The following is a 20960-nucleotide window of genomic DNA, read 5'->3' as shown; positions in this document are numbered from 1 at the left end:
AAGCCATGACAATCTGGGTCACCCACTCAACACAAAACCCCCATTGCAGACGGTGGGAGGCGATACATTCGTATTTTTATGAAGAATAACGTGTTGATTTACAGTCATTTTGCAAGTGCTTCAATTAAAAATTGTATCAGGGCTAAGCAGTTAAAAAGTTCCGTCCTGGAAGACGGTTGGATAATCGGTGCCCTGCTGTACTATTCCTCCCCCCTCCCCCACCCCAGATGTCTGGGTAGTGAAGTCCCTCATCACCACCAAGTCCTGTGTTTTGGATGATTGTTAGTTGTGCTTTGGGGAGGGAAAAAAACAAAAACAAAAAACCCCCAAAACTGCATCCACCTCTTCATCCCGGTTAGGTGGTCTATAGTAGACCCTTACCATGACACCAACCATTTTTTTACCCTTTTTATTCTTACCCAGAGACTTTCAGGCCTGCCTGTTCTATCTAAACCTTGGTACAAACGTACACATCTTTGATATGCAAGGCAACTCCTCCTCCCTTTTTTCCCCTGCCTGTCCCTTCCTGACAAAGCTACACCCTTCACCCAACATTCCAGTCACGTGAATTATCCCGCCAAGTTTCTGTGAAGCTAATTGTTGTAACTGTGATTATTCACTAGTATTTCTAGTTCCTCCGGTTTATTCCCCATACTTCTTGCATTACTACATAAACATCTAAGATGTTCATTAAATTCCCTCTCTATATTCCCTTTTGTCTCTCTTTTGTCCCTGCTGTGATTGCTCCTGTTCCCTCGCCCCCAAATTCTGACCCAGGTCTCCATGTTTTGGATTTACCTGCAGGCTGTTGTCTCCTGTTTAAAGCCGGTTGTCTCCAGTTTAAAGCTTGCCTCATTAAGTTAGCCAGTCTGTATCTGAAGATACTCTTCCCCTTCCTTGATAGGCAGACTCCATCTCTGTTCAGCAGTCCTTCTCAGAATACCATCCCCTGGTCAAGGAAGCCAAAATCCTCCTGGCAACACCATCCACACAGTCATACATTTACCTTCAGGATGTGTTTGTCTCTGTGTGGGTCCCAACCCTTGACCGGAAGGATCGATGAGAATACCTTCTGTGCCCCCAACTCTTTCACCCTCACTCCCAGAGCCCTGTACCCACTTCTGATCTGCTCAGGGTCACACCTTGTAGTATCATTAGTACCCACATGGATAAGCAGCATGGGGAAATAGTCAAAAGGCCTGATGATCCTCGGCAATCCTTCCATAACATCTTGGATATGGGCCCCTGGCAGGCAGCACACATCCCAGGATGTCATGTCAGGCCAACAGATTGATGCATCTGTCCCCCTTAGAAGGGGGTCCCTGACCACTACCACCCTTTGTTTCCTCTTGAGGGTGGTGGCTGTAATCCTCCCAGCCTTGGGGGTATATGGCTTCTCCTTCTTCACCTTTAGGGGAGATTCCTCATCCCTCATTGCCAGGGGAGCATACCAGTTTATCTCTATGGATGGTGCATAGGGAGCAAGGGTGGAGCACTGCCTGCTACCAGAAGTTACCAGAAGCTAGCTTCCTTCGGCCTGGTCCACACTAACCCCCCAGTTCGAACTAAGATACGCAACTTCAGCTACGTGAATAACGTAGCTGAAGTCAAAGTACCTAAGTTCGAACTTACCGCGGGTCCAGACGTGGCAGGCAGGCTCCCCCGTCGACTCCGCGTACTCCTCTCGCGGAGCAGGAATACCGGCGTTGACGGCGAGCACTTCCGGGATCGATCCCAGAAGATCGATTGCTTACCGCCGGACCCGGAGGTAAGTATAGACCTACCCTTCCTGTGAAGGAGTAGTTTTCATCCTCCCCTGGTGGTGCCACTACAGTCCTCGCCAGCTGGATTACTTCTTCCACCTTGGAGGTCTCCATATGCATGTTTTCAATGAGTTCCATGTGTGTGTGGATGCTCCTCAGCCTAGCCACCTCCTCCTGTAGCTCTCCCAACTGCTTCCAACTCTCACACTGGATGGTCTGCCTCTCCTGGCTTTCTATGCAGGCCACAATCTCTGCAAATCCACACCAGGACCTGGAATCCAGTCGGTTCTTTTTCTGGACACAAGTGCAGATAGAGAAGCCTCTTTCTTTGAGGGGGTCAATAAGCATGCGGACAAAGAAGATCCAGTGAATATAGTGTATTTAGATTTTCAGAAAGCTTTGACAAGGTTCCTCACCAAAGGATCTTAAGCAAAATAAGCAGTCATGGGATAAGAGGGAAGGTTCTCTCATAGATTGATAACTGGTTAAAAAGATAGGAAAAAAGGGTAGGAATAAATAGTCAGTTTTCAGAATAGAGAGAGGTAAATAGTGGTGTTCCCCCAGGGATCTGTAGTAGGCCCAGTCCTATTTAACATATTCATAAACAATCTGGAAAAAGGGGTAAATAGTGAGGTGGCAAAATTTGCAGATGATACAAAACTACTCAAGATAGTTAAGTTCCAGGCAGACTGCGAAGAGCTACAAAAGGATCTCACAAAACTGGGAGACCTAGGCAACAAATTGGCAGATGAAATTTAATGTTGATAAATGCAAAGTAATGCACATTGGAAAACAATCTTAACTATACATACACAATGATGGGGTCTAAATTAGCTGTTACCATTCAAGAAAGATCTTGAAGTCATTGTGGATAGTTCTCTGAAATCATCCACTCAATGTGCAGTGGCAGTCAAAAAAGCGAACAGAATGTTGGGAATCATTAAGAAAGGGATAGATAATAAGACAGAAAATATCATATTGCCTCTATATAAATCCATGGTACGCCCACACCTTGAATACTGCGAGCAGATGTGGTCGCCCCATCACAAAAAAAGATATACTGGAATTGGAAAAGGTTCAGAAAAGGACAACAAAAATGATTAGGAGTATAGAACGGCTTCCGTATGAGGCGAGATTAATAAGACTGGGACTTTTCAGCTTGGAAAAGAGGCGACTAAGGTGTGTGGGGGGGAGGGAGATATGATAGAGGTCTATAAAATCATGAGTGGTATAGAGAAAGTAAATAAGGAAGTGTTATTTAGTCCTTCTCATAATACAAGAACAAGGGGCCACCAAATGAAATTAATGGGTAGCAGGTTTAAAACAAAACACAAGAAAGTATTTTGTCACGCTACGCGCTGCCAACCTCTGGAACTCCTTGCCAGAGGGTGTTGTGAAGGCCAATACTATAACGGGTAGATAGATTCATGGAAGATAGGTCCATCAATGGCTATTAGCCAGGATGGGCAGGAATGGTGTTCTTAGCCTCTGTTTGCAGAAGATGGGATTGGGTGACAGGGCATGGATCACTTGATAACCTGTCTTTTCATTCCCTTTGGGGCACCTGCCATTGGCCACTGTCAGAGGACAGGATACTGGGCTTGATGGACTTTTGGTATGACCCAGTATGGCCATTCTTATGTTATGTTCTTACAAGTGATGGCACTAGTGATGCGGCCTTTCCTAACCATGCTGATTTTATTCTTTCATTCTCCTACAAACTCCCTCTGCTATCCTCTTGTTCTTACACTTAAAAATATAAACTTTTTGGCCTACCAAAAAACTTCCCATTTCTCTATCTAATCAATAAATTAGTTTTGTAAATGTACTGGGATTAGGTTTATGTCTGAGTTCTGTTTTTGAGATCAGTCTACCAAGAAAAGCTACCTTGTTAGATTACATTTTTTCTAAACCATTATAAAATTCAATGTGTTAGGTGTTTTTAGTGAAACAGATATTCAAAAACACAATAAAGATATGGGGGGGGGGAATAAAGAGGAGAAAAGTTACTAATCTAAAAAAACAGGAAAATATTTTTACTATGATAAACTCATTCTTCTTGGCATTGCCATCTGGATCCAGACATTCTTCCTCTGTATTTTCACTAGCTTCCAAAGAGAGAGCGTGTACTAGCTGCTTAAGTTGAATGCAGATTGAGCGAGAGAGAGAGAGAAACATTTGGGATGAAAGGAACAATATAAATAGCTTTCTTTCATCACTTCCTTATTATTTCTCCAATAGCCATGATCAGAAAAAGGTTTTCCTGAATTTTGATTAATAAAGATTGTGATTAAAAACCCACTTGGTTAACCTTTGAGCAAAACATCCTTCTTTTGAGTTTTAAAACAAAGTGAAACTCCAAAACAACAATCCAAATCAATCTCAAGGCCTCAAAAAGAATCCTAATAAAGAGGAAAGTTTTTGACAGCTGATAATGCAAAAACATTTAGCAAACACAAATCTCCCCACCAACATTAATGCCAATGATATGTGCATCAGCCCCCCCGCCTGGCCATGGCTCCACCACCCGGCCTCAACTGTGGGAGAGGAGGGGGGGGCGCGACGGGAGGTTAAAAGTTTGGGGATCACTGACCGAAGCTTACCATCCCATGACAATCTAGGTAGGCCTACCTTCTGCAGATACCCCAGCAGGGGGTCTGAGTTTAAATTTGGTTTTCTGAAACAGCTACCCAGCAACTGCCTCCTCTTGAGAGAAAAACCCTTATAATCCAACCAGAGTTCCTTTGGTTCTTGTCAGTTCTCAAACTTTTGCCCTGTTTGTCAGAATCAGTTCAGTAGGGCATAGCAGGAGATTGAGCCAGAGTCTTCAGAGTCAATGGCCCATGACAAGCCTCAAATGTTTGCCAAGGAGAGTCTTATCTTAAGCTATTCTTTTCCTCTTGCTTACAACCCACTATTGAACAAAACCAATATATTTATACAGTAAAACCCATTAACCATGTCAATATTATAATATTTATAAATTACAGAGCAGCTCTACATTTGTCACAATTACTACTTACTATTTGTATTACAGTAGCACCTAGAAGCCTGAATAAAGCCTGGGAACTGAATCCAGATCCTCTGAATCCCAGTCTAGTACTTTACCACAAACTCATCCTCCCTCAGTGGCATAGATTAACCCTGGGAGAAGCTCAGTCCATCTTTCCCTTAGTCAGAAGAGTCCCTGCAACATAGAGACTGAGGGTTGAGGTAAGATGGCGGCATATTCACACATTCCAGCCCCCATAAAAAAGTGAGTAATTTAATATTCTGATAGCTTTTGTTATAAGTCTGATTTGGCTTGTCATCTTAAAGCCTTAACACTAGAATCACTGTTGTGGATCTACAATATAGCATTCACAGATACAGAGGTATCCAATACTTTAAGCTTTAATATTTTAAGTTGGGTCCAAAAAAGTTAAAACCACCACATATAGTGGGTGTACCAACAATTTAGGGGAAGATTTTAAATTGCTAAAGTCTGGAGAGAAGACAGCCTTACAACGAGTTTCTTTTTTGAACAGACAAATTCAATTCCTCTTACCTTTTGATGGACTCTGGTTCTGATCTATAAATCCTTTCAGGTCTCCATTTGTGGAAGTTACACCAATCTGAACAAAACATTTTAGAAGTCTTAAAATATGATCAGCTTTGTAATGATTTTCTACTATGCAACCAACAGTAACCTGAAAAAGGTAAATTTTGCAGATGCGAATGCTTAGGAATCACTTTTATAAGCACTTTATATTACAGTAACTCCTTACTTAATGTTGTAGTTATGTTCCTGAAAAATGTGACTTTAAGCGAAACGATGTTAAGCGAATCCAATTTCCGCATAAGAATTAATGTAAATGGGGGGGGGGGGGGGGCGGGCTAGGTTCCAGGGAAATTTTTTTCACCAGACAAAAAACTATATATTATATAGATATACACACAGTATACGTTTTAAACAAACAATTTAATACTGTTCACAGCTATGATGATTGTGAAGCTTGGTTGAGGTGGTGAAGTTAGAGGGTGGAAGAGGGAGGGATATTTCCCAGGGAATGCCTTGCTGCTAAATGACGAACTAGCACTCAGCTGAACCCTCAAGGGTTAACACATTGTTGTTAGTGTAGCCTCTCACAGAAGGCAGCACAAACACAAGGGAGGGGAGACAGCATAGCAGACAGAGACAGACACACCTTGTGTGTGGGCGAGAGAGAAAGAGATGCACACTGTCCCTTTAAGTAAGTGACCCACTCTTAAGTGCATTGTCTTTTTAAGCGGATCAGGTAGTTGAGACAGCAGCTGATGCCCCAAGCTCTCTCTGTCTCTCTCCGTCCGTGTCCCCTCCCTGCTCTATATGGAGAAGGGATAAGCAGGGTGCAGGAGCAGGGGACTCCCTGATATTAGCCCCCCACCCTCCCTTTGCACCTGCACAGCAAGCAGGAGTCTCTGGGAGCAGCTCCAAGGCAGAGGGTAGGAGCAGCACATGGCAATAGGGGGAGGGACAGATGAACTGCCCAGCAATTGATAGCCTGCTGGGCGACTGCAGCACAGGGAACTTAGGGGAGCAGGGAGCTGATAGGGGGAGCTGATAGGGGGGCTGCCGGTCCACCCTGGTTACAAGCCCCCACCAGCTAGCTGCAACGGGCTGCTCTTTCTGAAGCAGTGGACAAAGCAGGCGGCTGCCAAAGGACATTAGAAGGGAGCACTGCACAACTTTAAACGAGCATGTTCCCTAATTGATCAGCAACGTAACAATGAAACAATGTTAACCGGGACGACTAAGTGAGGAGTTACTGTACTCACCTGCTAAATTTAAAGTCTTCAGATTCACAATGTTAAAAAGTAATCAGAAAATTACGTAAGAATGGCCATATTGGGTCAGACCAATGGTCTATCTTGCCCAGTAACTTGTTGTCTGACAGTGGCCAAAGCCAGGTGCTTCAGAGGGAACAACAGAACAGGCAATCATCAAGTGATCCATCCCTGTCATCCACATCAAGCTTCTGGCAATCAGTCTAGGAACACCCAGAGCATGGGGTTGCACCCCTGACTATCTTGGCTAATAGCCATGGATGGGCCTGTCCTCTATGAACTTATCTAATTATATTTTGAAACCCATTATAGTTTTGGCCTTCACAACATCAGTTCCATAGGTTGCGTGAAGTAGTACTTCCTTTTGTTTGTTTTAAACCTGCTGCTTAGAATCAAGGGTCACCAAATGAAATTATGTGAAGGAGTAAGCAACACTTCCTTATTCACTTTCTCCACACCATTCATGATTTTATAGACCTCTATCATATCCCCCCCTTAGTTGTCTCTTTTCCAAATTGAAAAGACTTTTTAATCTCTCAACATATGGAAGCTGTTCCATAACCCTAATCATTTTTGTTGCCCATCTCTGTATTTGTCCAATTCTAATATATCTAAATCTTTTTTGAGATAGGGTGACCAGAACAGCATGTAATATTCAAGATGTGGGCATACCATGGATTTATATAGCGGAATTATATTTTCTGCTATATTATCTATCCTTCTCTTAATGGCTCATAACATTTTGTTAGCTTTTTTGACTGCCACTGAACACTGAGAAAATGTTTTCAGAGAACTATCCACAGTCTCTTTCTTGCACAGTAACTGCTAATTTAGATCCCATTACTTTGTATGTGTGGTTGGGATTATGTTTTCCAATGTGCATTACTTTGCATTTATCAATACTGAATTTCATCTGCCATTTTGTTGCCCAGTCACCCAGTTTTGTGAGATCCCTTTGTAACTCTTCGCACTCTGCTTTGGACTTAACTATCTTGAGTAATTTTGTATTGTCTGCAATTTTTGCCACCTCACTGTTTACCTCTTTTTCCAGATCACTTATGAATGCGTTGAACATTATTGGTCCCAGTATAGATCCCTGGGGGACACTGCTATTTAAGTCTCTCCATTCTGAAAAATGACCATTTATTCCTACCCTTCATTTCCTGTCTTTTAACCAGTTATTGATCCATGAGAGGATCTTCCCTTTTATCCCATGACTGCTTACTTTGCTTAAGAGTCTTTGGTGAGGTACCTTGTCAAAGGCTTTCTGAATGTCCAAGTACACTACATCCACTGGATTGCCCTGGTTAACATGTTTGTTGATCCCCCTCGAAGAATTTTAATAGATTGGTGAGGCATATCGTTGCTTTACAAAAGCTGTGTTGACTTTTCCCCAACAAATTGTGTTCATCAAGGTGTCTGATAATTCTGTTCTTTACTATAGTTTCAACCAATTTGGTTGGTACTGAAGTTAGACTCACCAGCTTGTAATTGCCAGGATCGCCTCTGGATCCTTTTAAAAAAATAAGTATCACATTTTCTATCCTCCAGTACAGAAACGTATTTAAATGATAAGTTACACTGCATCGTTAGTAGTTCTGACAGAACTCTTGGTTAAATACCATCTGGTCCTGATGACTATATCTGTTTACTGTGTAACAATTTGCTCCAAAACCTCCTTTTAACACCTCAAACTGGGACGGTTCCTCAGATCTGTCACCTAAACAGAATGGCTCGGATGTGGAAATCTCCCTCAATTTCAAGGTTAAATAAAAGATTCTCATAGTACATCTCAGCAAAGCAGAATACAGAAACAAAACATTTGTTCTAAAACTGTGAAACATTTTTTGCCAGAGTTAGCACATCTGAGAGGAAGCATGATTTATACAGCACAAGATCCGAAGTTAAGGTTCCCTCTAAACCATTTATTACTGCTTCTTTCAGCAGCTGAAAACAAGGAGCCAGCAATGCTATCACAGTCAGGTTTCTGTTGATCTATGGAAAAGTATTTTTATTACTGTAGCATGTAGGAACCCTAGAGTTCTCCTCTACACCCCTCAGGCACTGCCATCACCAACCTGCACCCCTCCCCGCACATGCAGGAAGGGGACTGAGGGTGGTTAAAGGCTTCTGACCTTCCCCACAGCTTGCTGTGCTCTGAGCTCCTGTCCAACCAGGGAAGAAGACGGCTCTGGGCCCCTGTCAAACGCACAACAGCTGGCAGGGAAGGCAACCTCATAACAAAACCCACCTGCCCTCTTCCTCCTACAGAGACAGCAGCTAGAACCAGGGGTTCTCAGTGTGCAGGTTGTGACCCCTCATGGGGTCGGGAAGTTATTACGTGGGGGACCGTGAGCTGTCAGCCTCCATCCCCAAACCCAGCTTCATCTCCAGCATTTATAAGAATGTTAAATATATATTTTAAAACTGTTTTTATTTTATAAGGGGGGGATGCACTCAAAGGCTTGCTGTGTGAAAGGGGTCACACCAATACAAAAGTTTGAGAACCACTGAACAGTCCAGCCAACCCTACAGCATGCCAAGGAGGAAGAGAAGGCAACTGAGAGGTCAAAGTGAGGCCTGATTATTAAAAGGGACAGGGACATTTCCTCCCCCTTCACCCTCCAGGTGGGAGAGTAGGGAGAGGGCAACAAAACAAAAAACAAACCACAGCCCTAGCATATTAAGTCTTTTCACTGGCAACCAGCAAGGCAATACAAAAGCCAGCCAGGTATCAAACCCACTAGCACTATATTTCGTATGTGTCTGCACTTCTCCTGGAAGACACTGTAGGCATAATTGAATGCTGTTTGTAGAGGAAAGGGCAGTCATATGGACTCCCCCATATGTTGCTCATGTGCCATTTTTCCAAAGATAGGCGTGAAGCCTTATGCAGCTGAGTTCCTCACTTCTCTTCCTACTGCAAGTGCTTCCTGAGAGAATGCCTCTATTTCACTCTCCCTACCATTGGAAGGGATTTTCGGTTTCTCCTTGTGTCAAACTCAGCACTGGAATGCCCCCATCCTCAGTTTACAGTTATGCCTTTCATAAACCCCATGTGACAAGAGTGGGCAGAACAAACCAAAGCAGCCCAGCAATGGTGAAAACAGCAAATTGTTGGGGGCCTGATGAGCCTTCCTCTTACTTCAAAGTTATGATCATTTTGATATTCTATTCTCCAATTAAAAGCTAATCTCTTCCATACTACAGAGGACTCCCATGTGGTTGCAAGTGGGAAAGAAATAACTGGAAAAAATAACCAGCGTATTTAGAGACTTTTAAATTTCCAAAACCTGGGAGTGGATAAAGGTTTAGATAGGGATTCAAGCCATACCTTTTGTTTATTTTGAAAGAATCCCCTAGACATATTATTGAACCTAGCCCCAGTTAATGCCATTGATACTTGGCAGAAGAGCTATATGTGAACTTGGCAAGGAATATTCTTTCCCTTTGGGGATGTCAATAACCAAAAGAGTTTAACCAAAAACATTTTTGCAGTTTTGTTTTTTATTGGGATTTCCTCTTTTTTAGGGGATGAGTCTGCTGAATCTTTAACAAAAGCTTCCTTAATTCAAAATGTTGCATAGTCACTGAAGCTAAATATGCATTAATAAAAAAAAAAGTTTTTCATGGTCTGACATTCTATTTTCCTGTTAATAGTTCAACTTGGCTCTTGTGAGGTCTCCATTTCACTAGCTCTTTAGTCAGTCTTTCAGACTAGGCACTTTTTGAATGTACTTTTTTTTCTTTTTTCTTTTTTTTAAATTCTGGTCATCTTTATACTTTATAAAGCATCAAAAATGAAAAAAAGGCACATGATCAACTTTTTCCTCCTGTGGAGGTCAACTTTAGTATTCCTAAAGCACAATCTTAATATTTAGCTGCTAGTGCTGTTTCCCTTCTGTTGCTTTTTATAATATCCTGCTTGAGACAGCAGATGTATTCTGTTGAACAGTGTTTCTCAATGACAGGTCCATGGACTGGCACTAGTCCCTGAGATCCCCCTGACAGTTTAGAAAGACAGTAAGTTGGGCCCTGGTATCAAAAAAGTTGAGAAACACTGCCGCAGAATACAAGAGCATGCAAACAGCCTCTTTTGCAAGGCATTTGATGCAAGGATATGAGCAGCTTCCTTTCTGTTATTTTGGCTGCCAGGGAAAGTAGTTATAGTCTATAACAGTTCTTAGGATGACCCAACTTGGCAGATAATATGTAAAGAATATCTGCTTTAAAGACATGTTTTAAATGTTCTTTATACGCCATGCGCTAAGTCACTTTTAATTTTCTTATAATGATCTTTCCCTCCCTGCATTCTACCTCTTTTCCTTTCTCTCTGTTCTTTCCACACAAAAAGATTAACTGGTATTAAGTTTAAACTTGATACATAACTAGACGAAAACAAAACTGTGGAAAATAAAGTGTATTAACCTCTTAAAAAGATTCTTGAAAGTTTTATACTTTGTATTTTCCACTTAAGTTATAAAACTTATTAGCCTATTTAAAAAATAATAATTCAGAAATACTTTGAAATTAGAGTCTTAAATGTGAGAGAAATTAGACAGCGCAGATCTATGGAAGAGTGACATGAGAAGGCCACATCATCCCATTAATTTTTATGGAAGACTTCTCACAGAAAGCAATGGGGAATCCTATTTCAAAAAGAGTGGGACAATGTGACCAATGATTCATTCAAGTTTGTTGGGGGTTTCAAGTACTGCACGATACTTCATACAAAGCCATTAAAAATTTACTTCAATATAATATTTTGGTATACAGGAAAATGATTGCCTGTTAGAACTTTCTGATTGTATTTCTTTACCACTTGTGACCTTTGGTAAGACATCACCACACCAAATTATTTTGCCATGTGCAAAACTGGGATAATTCGGATTCCTCCAAGTGCAAGACGCATTTCTTTGACTTTGCTTTCTCTAAAATTAATACATAGCAACATATTTTAAAAAACCTACCACAACAAGCCACTACATTCATTTCCAACTTGAAAAAAACATGCAAGAACAAACCACATGACAAATATTAGTCTCATAACTTAATGCACTACTGGAAGGCGCTCAGGTATTTGTAAGATCCTATATAGAAAAGGCTGTCCTCTGCTGTCTGTGTCTTGTCGTGGTGGGACAGCTAGCGTGCTCTAACAATCCCCAGAGTCTGTGTCGGTGGAGGCTTTTTGCTCCTGGAAGGATCAACCATGCCAGATTGGTCTGTGCGGGAGGGGCCAGACAATACAGACACCATGGTCCTCCAGGTTGGGGGGTTAGGCACAGGGATAACAACCTTGTCCCGTAAAAAAACCAAAATATGTTACAGAAACAGCGATGGAGAAATTGCTCATTATTGTGTGTGATGGCCTTCAGGAGTCAATGGCCCGTATGATTACCAGAGGTGAAAGCCGAAAGGAAGCCACTGGCATGAAGACTGAAGTACTCAACACCAAGACAAAAACAAACTTGTTTTTTGGAATGTACAGAAAACAACGAAACAGGGAAGCTAGCTCAGGTCACAGCAGAGATGAGATGCTACAGCTTACACATCCTGGGTGTCAGTGAGAGCAGATGGACAGGATCAGGAAGATGAACAACAGCCTCGGGAGAAACTTTGCTGTATTTTGGATAAGATGATAGACAACACCATGAGGGTGTTGCCATCCTTTTGAAGGAGGAAGTGGAGCATTCCCTGCTTGAATGGAAGTTCATCAGCAGCCGAGTTACGAGAGCCAGACTGAAAGGGAAACAATAATATCACCCTGATTCAGTGCTATGCTCCGATAAATGACAGTGATGAAGAAATAAAGGACAAATTCTACCTTACATTACAGGCAGAGTTAGTGAGAGTACCACACTACGACCTAACTATCATCATGGGAAACCTGAACGCCAAGGTCGGTAAGGACAACACAAACAATGACAGAGCAATGGGAAGACATGGATGTGGCACCATGAATGAAAACGGAGAGAGGTTTGTTGATTTCCATAAAATGAATGACCTAGTCATCGGCGGAACCCTATTTCAACATTGTGAAATTCACAAGCTGACATGGTGTTCTCCAAATGGCAGAAATAAGAATCAGATTGACCATATGATGATCAATGGCAAATGGCGACGCTCACTGCCAGATGTGAAGTGAGAAGGGGTGCAGATGTTGGCAGTGACCATCACCTTGTGACAGCCTCCATCAAGCTAAAACTGAGAAGTGTGGGTCCACCAAACAAGGGACATAGAGATTATGACCCTGACAAGTTAAAGTCCCCCGAAATATAGAAAGCCTTCGTTCTGCAGTTAAAGAACAGGTTTCAGGCACTTGCAGACCTGGATGAAGAGGAGGGGAATGCAGATGAGATCAACAAGAAGTGGGACAAAGTAACAGCAATTTATAAACAGAGCAGTGAAGCCTGTCGAGGCTACAGGGAGAAGAGAAGGAAGGAGTGGATTACACCCAGCACATGCAACGCCATAGAAACCAGACGAGAAGAAAAAAGTTTTAGACACAAAATCCCAGAAACTAAAGGACAAATACCACGAGCAGCAGAGCAAGGCACACCGGGAGGTCAAACACCTTGTGAGAGAGGACAAACGACATTATAGTGATAATCTGGCAACACAAGCAGAGGATGCAGCTGCTTGTGGTGAACAAGGAACCATCTACAAAATGATGCGGCTTATCAGTGGTAAACGATAGACACCAACAAACACTCATCAGGGACAAACAAGGCCACCTACTAACAGAAAAAGAACAAGAAATGCGCTGGACAGAGCATTTCAAAGAATTGCTGAACAGGGACCCAACTACAGAGGACACAAACATCCAGGAGGCAGAAGAATATCTTGATAACAACACAGACACCCCAACTAAGGAAGAGATCATTCAAGCCATCAAATCCTTAAAATTTTGGGAAAGCTCCTGGCAAGGATAACTTGAACGTAGAATTGTTCAAGGTAAATCCTGAGTTAGCAGCATCTATCCTGGCCCCTCTATTTACATCGGTGTGGGAAAGGGAAAAAGTGCCAGATGAATGGACCAATGGGGTTATAGTGAAGATACCAAAGGAAGGAACTCTCAGGGATTGCAATAACTGGTGTGTAATAACACTTTTATCTGTGCCAAGTAAAGTGTTCTGTAAGATCATAGTCCAGCGTATATCAGAGGCAGTTGATAGCGTTCTCATAAAAGAGCAAGCCAGTTTTTGGAAAGGGCGTGGATGCACAGACCAGATCTTCACTCTACGGAACATAATAGAACAATACTTAGAATGGCAATGGCAACTCTATATAAACTTCATAGACTTTGAGAAGGCTTTTGACAACATACACAGAACCAGCCTATGGTGCATTCTGCAGGCATATGAAATCCCTCTCCATATAATCATCAAAAGCTTTTATTTCAACTTTACATGCAGTGTTGATCACAGTGAGTTCAGTTTTGAAGTCAAAACAGGAGTACATCAGGGGTGTGTCAGGTCTGTAATCCTCTTCAACATTGCCATCGACTGGATAATGCAGCGTACAACGAAAGACATGCCAAGAGGCATTAAATCAGGGGTCTCAAACTCAATTTACTTTAGGGCCAGTGCCAGTCCTCAAACCCTCCCAGGGGCCAATAATGTCACTGAAGATGGTGTTCAGAAAACATTTATATTGTATCTTTTATTTTGAATTTCTTAGAAATAATAAAACTGTCATACAACTTTATATAGTTCTTCGCCTGAAAGAGAGTTTTAGTGTTTGCCAGACTCCTGGAAACACTTCAGTTCTGTCAGTTTGTTGATGTTTGGCCTCAGTGACTGAGCAGTTGAAACCTTCAGGATTGCAGCAAGGTGTGCATCAGATAGTTGTTTGGTATTTTGACTTGTTTATATTCATCGTGGAAAAAAGTGATGCTGACTCCATGGCTGACTCTGCTCGGCAACTAATGATGTTGCCTCCATGGCTGACCCTGCCTGGCAACTAATGATGCTGACTCCGCCCAGTGGCTAGTGATGGTATCTCTGTCCCTCTCCCCCAGCCAATGGGAGCTTGGGGAGTGGCGCCTACAGCAGACATTGCTGGCAACGTGTCTACATGGGTCTCTCCTCCGTGGGCCACAGTGGGAAGGTTTTCGGGCCGCAGATGGCCTGTGGGCCGGGACATTTAATGCAGGGGTCTCAAAGGACACCCTTCTCATCCCTTGAAGACCTGGACTTTGCAGATGATCTCGCTCTATCACATACCCAACACCATATACAAGAAAAAACAACTTGACTCAATGCAGACAGCCAGCAAATTGGACTGAAAATCAACCACAGTAAGACAGATATCTTGACCTTTAATATTGTCTCACCACCACCAGTATGGATAGAGGATTATGTTCTCACCACTGTAGAAACATTCACATACTTGGGCAGCACCATCAGCCAGGATGGTGGAACAAGCCAGGACATCCAGAACAAAATCAATAAAGCCAGGAACACCTTCAGGAGCTTAAATACAGCCTGGAAATCATCAAAATACAACACCAAAACCAAACTCAAGATTTATCAGAGGTCCATACTTTCAACATTACTTTATAGTGCAGAATGCTGGGGAATGATAAAGTATGACTTGTCAAAACTGCCCTAATTCCATACAACCTGTCTCAGAAAAATCCTCCTTGTCTTTTGGTCCAGAACAATCTCAAACCAAGATCCATTGACACAGTGCAGCCAAGAGGATGCGAGCACCATCATTGCCAGGAGGCATTGGAGATGGATTGGCCATGTGCTTTGGATGGAAACTGATTCCATCACCAGAGCAGCAATAAGATGGACACCTGAAGGCAAGCGAAAACGAGGCCACTCGAAAACAACATGGCGAAGAGCTGTGGAAGCCAAGCTGAAAAACCTGGGGCACAGCTGGGGAACCATTGAAAGACTTGCCAAAAACAGACAGAAGTGGAGGAGCTTCGCCACTGCCCTAAACGCCCAGAGATGTAATGGGAACATCATGATGATGATATAGAAAAGATAAGAATTACTTCATTGGGATGTTGTAAGATTTATTCATGAGCTTGAAAGTGCTTTGAAAGTTTTGGACAAAGGGGGTTATGGATGTCCAAAATACAAGTTATAAAAAGATGTAATCGAGTGCATGCTTCTTCCTCTATACGTGTGTGTGGTTTAAACCTAACAGAAAAATATCCCACCTATTTCTCAAACTAATTAATTACACTTACACAGAAATATTATATGTTCTCACTTATAAAGTAGTAAAATCACACACAAAAAAACAAATAAAGAAGTGACAGGTTTTTAAGAATATAGAAGATGTTTTAAATTATTCTTCCACCATCGTTTGGAATTTGATACAGGCCAAACCAGAACAGCCTTATTGCCAAAACAGTTCATCTAGTTGATAGTACAAACTATACTTCTTTTCCTCACTAAACTGTGGCTCTGTTATGAAGAGTTAATACTTATAACACTGAAGCTACTCAGACGACCAGACCAGGTGGGAAATAACAGTGACCTACACTGAATCAACACCATCTGAACGGCTTCAAATTTGCTTGCATTTCAAGTAGATCATTTGCAGGGGCTGAACCTGACAATGATGTTCATTTAAAAAGATAATTTAGGACTTGTTAAAATGTTCATCCAGTAAATGGAATTATGGTTGGGGGGAGAAAAAAGGAAAAAACAAAAACCTATCTCCAGTCTAAGTTCTATTTTGGAACCTCATCTAACTTTCTTGGGAGGAAAAAAAAAAAAAAGAAAAAGTAATTTTGGAATATGTATCTCACTTAGTTCGGGAGAAGCATTTGTTTGGAAAGTATAAAATAAATCGGAAGCCATTTCAGAGTGACAGGACTTTGCCTGCTGACACTATTTCAGACGTGTCTTGGACTTGGTGCACCATGAGAACAAAGACACAGGACAGGTTTGAAGAGACAAAAAAAACAAAACAAAAAAACCCCCCACACTTTTGAATGTCTTAACATTTAGTTAACTTTGATCTCAACTAAATTCCATTAAGGATTCTATAAATAAAATATTCCTAACATGAACCGAGAACTTTATAAGCACGTAATGGACAAGATCCAACCCAAAAGAGCTTACAATTATATCATCTTGGTTAAATTCAAAAGCACAAGAGCCTGAAGACCGAAATACACTAAATTTGCAAGTATCAGAGGGGGTAGTCGTGTTAGTCTGAATCTGTAAAAAGCAACCGAGGGCCCTGTGGCACCTTTAAGATTAACAGAAGTATTGGAGCGTAAGCTTTTGTGGGTGAATGCCCACTTCATCAGACAGGCGTCTGACAAAGTGGACATTCACCCACAAAAGCTTATGCTCCAATACTTCTGTTAGTCTTAAAGGTGCCACAGGACCCTCTGTTAAATTTGCAAGGTTTCATGAAGAGAGGAATATGAAGACACCAGGAGCATGACAAGCGCATCAAGATTGGAACAGGTGAAACCTTCTGAAAACTAACAGAATTACACTGTAATTGATCACTGCCAAAGGAGCAAGAACAGTTTTCATTGCCCACCTAGCTCTAGGAAAGGCTATAAAGTTGCATCTATATTGACACTTACAAGGGTTTTAGAGCCAGGGCCGTTCCTAAGGGGGTGCGGGGCGCGGGACATTAGAAACTCGGCACCTATCTGCTGTGGGGGGTGCTTCCCTTCAGCCCTGCCCAGGCCCCGCCCCTACTCCACCCCTTCCCCCAAGGTCCCACCCCCGCGGCGCTTCTTTCTGCCCCCGCCCCTTCCCCCCTCCGAGAGTGATGCGCCCTCGCTCCTCCTCCCCTCCCCGCCCAGCACCTCCTGATGCCGCGAAACTGATCTGATATGCAGCCAGCAGTAGGCACAGGGAGGGAGGGGAATGCGCTGATCGGCAGCTCCCGCCAGCGAGCAGGAGGCGCGGAGGTGTGTGTGTGTTCTGGTAGGGGTGCTCCTCCTCAGCTCCACTCACCTCCCCACCCTGTTCACCTCCTGCCTCACCTCCCCACCTGTGGGGACCCCCGAAGCGTGGGGCCAGGGCAATCGCCCTGATTCGCAGTACCCTAGGGATGGCCCTGTTTAGAGCATATGAAAAAGATGGAGTATTGGATCTGAACACAGAATCTGGCTCAGACAGACCCAAAAGCTTACTTCCAATTCCACACCTCCACCTGAAAAAACTAGAGGAATTTTATTTGTACACGCCAATGGCAATGCTTTGAGCCATCAATTTAAAATGGTATTCTGCAAAGAATTAACTTTTCTAGGGTCCCCATCCCCCAGAAGAATTTGGCATCTAATCATGTACAAGAGGGACAGCTACCTCAGTGCCCTTGGCAGGGACTAATGACATGTCTAGGCCACCAAGAAGTGGGTTTCAAACCACTTTAAAACTATTGTCCAGAGTGCATACTAACTCAAACATAACACAAGTTCATATTAAAATACCTCTGTGCCCCTTTTCCAGAAAGTATCATCCAAGAACTAGGTTATCTCAAGTATTTTCTGAGTATGGAAGGAGAGAGGAATTGAACAGCAGTAACAAGGCACTCAACTGAGGTTCCAGATCAACACACTGAGGTTTCACTGGGAAACTAACAGTTAACTCCACCATCTGAATGGAAAGTCAAATGTATCTGTCCCCAAGGGCCAAGCTTCATGGTGTAACCTTCTTCCCCTGCTATGTTTGACAGGGAGTCAAGAACAAAGTAAAAAAGAATGTTAACCAGGTGATGATTATTTGAACTTGTGGAAAGGTCCTGGGCCACTAGAACATTATATTCAGCTGCTCCAGATTCTCTCATTCTGCATTTATCAAATCAGTTCTGACTTGCTTAACCTGGGCCTAGCTCTAAGAATTCTGCGTTGGGGAGAGCAGCCAAGTGAAGTGCTGGCAAAATCTTGCAGTTTAGTTCAGTTCCAATGTCCCTAAACCTGGGATTAGCTATTTGGATAATTTAGGGGTAACAGATCAGTATAAGGAAAATGGGGAGCAATATGAATCATCACTTCCTGTAGATTATAAGAGAATATTAACAGGAGAGAGGAGAAAGGAGTGTTCCCAACCAAGAGATACCAAATAACCTGGCAGGTGACACAGGTGGGTAATCTGATGGATGTCAGTTCAACTAGCTCCCAGTCAGAAGACTACAGTTGTAACTATGTGGTAAAACCTGGGCCCCCTTAAAGCATTAAGCTGTAAGCATTACCTAAAATGTTAAAATCACAGGCATTTAACCATTGTGGATTAAAATAAAGTTGTAATCTTTAACCATCACACAAGTGTGTGTCAAGTGTGTCATAGCAGCATATCATCCATAAAGGCAGAGATGTCAGAGCATGGAGAAGGAAGCCAGAAGCAGAGTGTGAGAAAAGGAGCAACTTCTAAAGAGACTATGTGTATCTATATGCTTCTGATGTGGCTTTCAAAAAGCAGTAAGTCAATTAGGTGACCATACCCCATGCATCTGCAGCTGTTAGCATCAAGCCAACACAGTAAAAAAACATTATTTGTAAACATGTTTTCTGAAATCTATATAGTAGGATGAAATTATAAAAACTATTTGCAAGCTCAGTTTGTTGAACAGCATGTTTTGAGGTTATTTTTTTCCTTTTCTTTTCTCCTCCCCCCCCCTTGTGGTAGTTGAATAATTTGGTCAAAAAAAAAATTTGTGGCCAATTGACTGGAGTGCCTTTGAGTGGCAAAGTTAGTATTTTTAGTTAGCATGCATCTATTCATGTCCTGCACAGACACAAATTATGATGTAATGTATAATTCAAGAAATGTAAGTGCTAGATGGAATAATGAACATACTCAGTGGGAACCTTCTCCCACCAGAGTGACAAAATCTTTCCTCCCCAGCCCTTGTCCAAGTGACAATTTCTGTTTATATCTATCCCACCTGGGAGCTGTCAAAGCCTTCTCCCACAACCTCTCCAGATTCTTTAGTCTGGAAAGGGCCTGACCCTCCTTACTGGCTTTTACAGCTCTCCTCGCTGTCTTATTGTAAGACCAAGGGCTTTGTACAGCTGGAAAGCACAGTGGAAGATTTTAACCATGTGGGGAGTAAGCAGAGAAACATATATAGGAAGTGGTTTGACAGCTCTGGAAGCAGTGTAATTATGATTTTCTCATTGTGAAGGCACAGGATCAAAATTGGAAAAAGCAAAGGATTTCTGCCACCCTCTACATTGTCCCAGAACTTACTGTGAATTTTTGTATAAGATATCCTAGTTCAATGGATAGGACAAAGAACTAGGAGGAAACCTGAGTACCTATTATTCTACAGTTCCTAGTAGTATATTATGGGCTTTGTAGGCAGATACTCCATACTCCTTGCCCCTTAGAACTTGATCTAAATTTTAAACAAGATACAAGAAATATTGGAAAAGGGCAGATAAGGGTTAAGCATCATGCAATTACTTAAGTTTGCTGTATGACTTCTTGGTGATTCTGCAGATTATACACGGATATATACAAGTGGCTCAGGTAGCATCGCCTATAGTTAAGGTTACCCAACACTCATTAAGTATCCTGTTATAAGCAACTGGAAAACTTTGCCAAATTTAAAAACTGTCCAGGCTGAATTTTTCTGGGAAGCTTTAGCTAAAATGGTTTGGCCATTTCAAAGAACTATATTAGGGAAAAATATGTTGTTTTGCCAGTGTTAAACAAATGTCTAGAACTGTTTAGTTGAGCAGCTCTGGCTCCTCCATGCTTGAGACCAGGGACTTGAAGTTTGGCAGGGGAGAAGCACAGCTTCTCCGTGGTGTCAGGAATATGCATTTTGCCATCACCATAAAAAATTGCATAAATTTGGCCTATTTATGAGCTTTTGAAAAACTGCAATTCAGTACAGACTTGTCAAGAGATTGCCAGCTAAACTCACTGAAGATTCTATCTGTACTGGGCACATGCCATCCCCTCACAGCTCTTAAATGCTAGCCAGACTGCTCAGGCACTATTCCAACAAAGTGACTGTGCATGCTTCATTCCAGGGCTTCAGGAATGGAGAAGGACTTTTTATGCAATTGCTTCTCTTGACATCACGCACCACAACTGAGTGCAAGGAGTCAGGCCTCTGTGCTCTAAGTGCCTCCCTCGCCCAGGCGGTATGGAGGACAAGGAGGAATCTACCTGCCTTGAATGTAGAGTGATGAAGAGAAGTTGAGAATAGGAGCAGGAGCAGTGGGAAGACAGGAGCAAAGAAGGAGCCTGGACAAGATCTGAGGAGTGGGGGAGGGAGAGGGGCAAGGAATTGCTGTGGGGACAGAGGAAGAAAGTCTAACCACTAGAGCACACTCCCTACAGAACCAGGACTATAACCCATTATTCCTCAACATTCCTTTGCTGTCTAGCAAATAACTGTGAAAGTCACTGGCAAAATGTCTCTCTCCATCCCTCTCTAATGGCAGGT

General features: G+C 42.5%; 1 protein-coding gene across 18 annotated transcripts in view; it reads right to left on the bottom strand.

The window, feature by feature from the left end:
- TFDP2 (transcription factor Dp-2) overlaps positions 1-20960 on the bottom strand; it is a 172414-nt gene that overhangs the window by 112703 nt on the left and 38751 nt on the right. For 11 of the 18 annotated variants that reach the window (XM_005303264.3, XM_005303265.3, XM_065556926.1 and 8 more), the window contains one exon: positions 5311-5377. The exons of the other annotated variants lie outside the window; for them this stretch is intronic. In XM_005303264.3, coding sequence (XP_005303321.1) covers positions 5311-5377 — 67 coding nt within the window. The remainder of the gene's footprint in view (positions 1-5310; positions 5378-20960) is intronic. 18 annotated transcript variants of the gene reach the window in all.

Source organism: Chrysemys picta, chromosome 9 (assembly GCF_011386835.1).
Source record: "Chrysemys picta bellii isolate R12L10 chromosome 9, ASM1138683v2, whole genome shotgun sequence".
Taxonomy (NCBI): Eukaryota; Metazoa; Chordata; order Testudines; family Emydidae; genus Chrysemys; species Chrysemys picta.
This window is presented reverse-complemented; position numbering and strand designations above follow the sequence as displayed.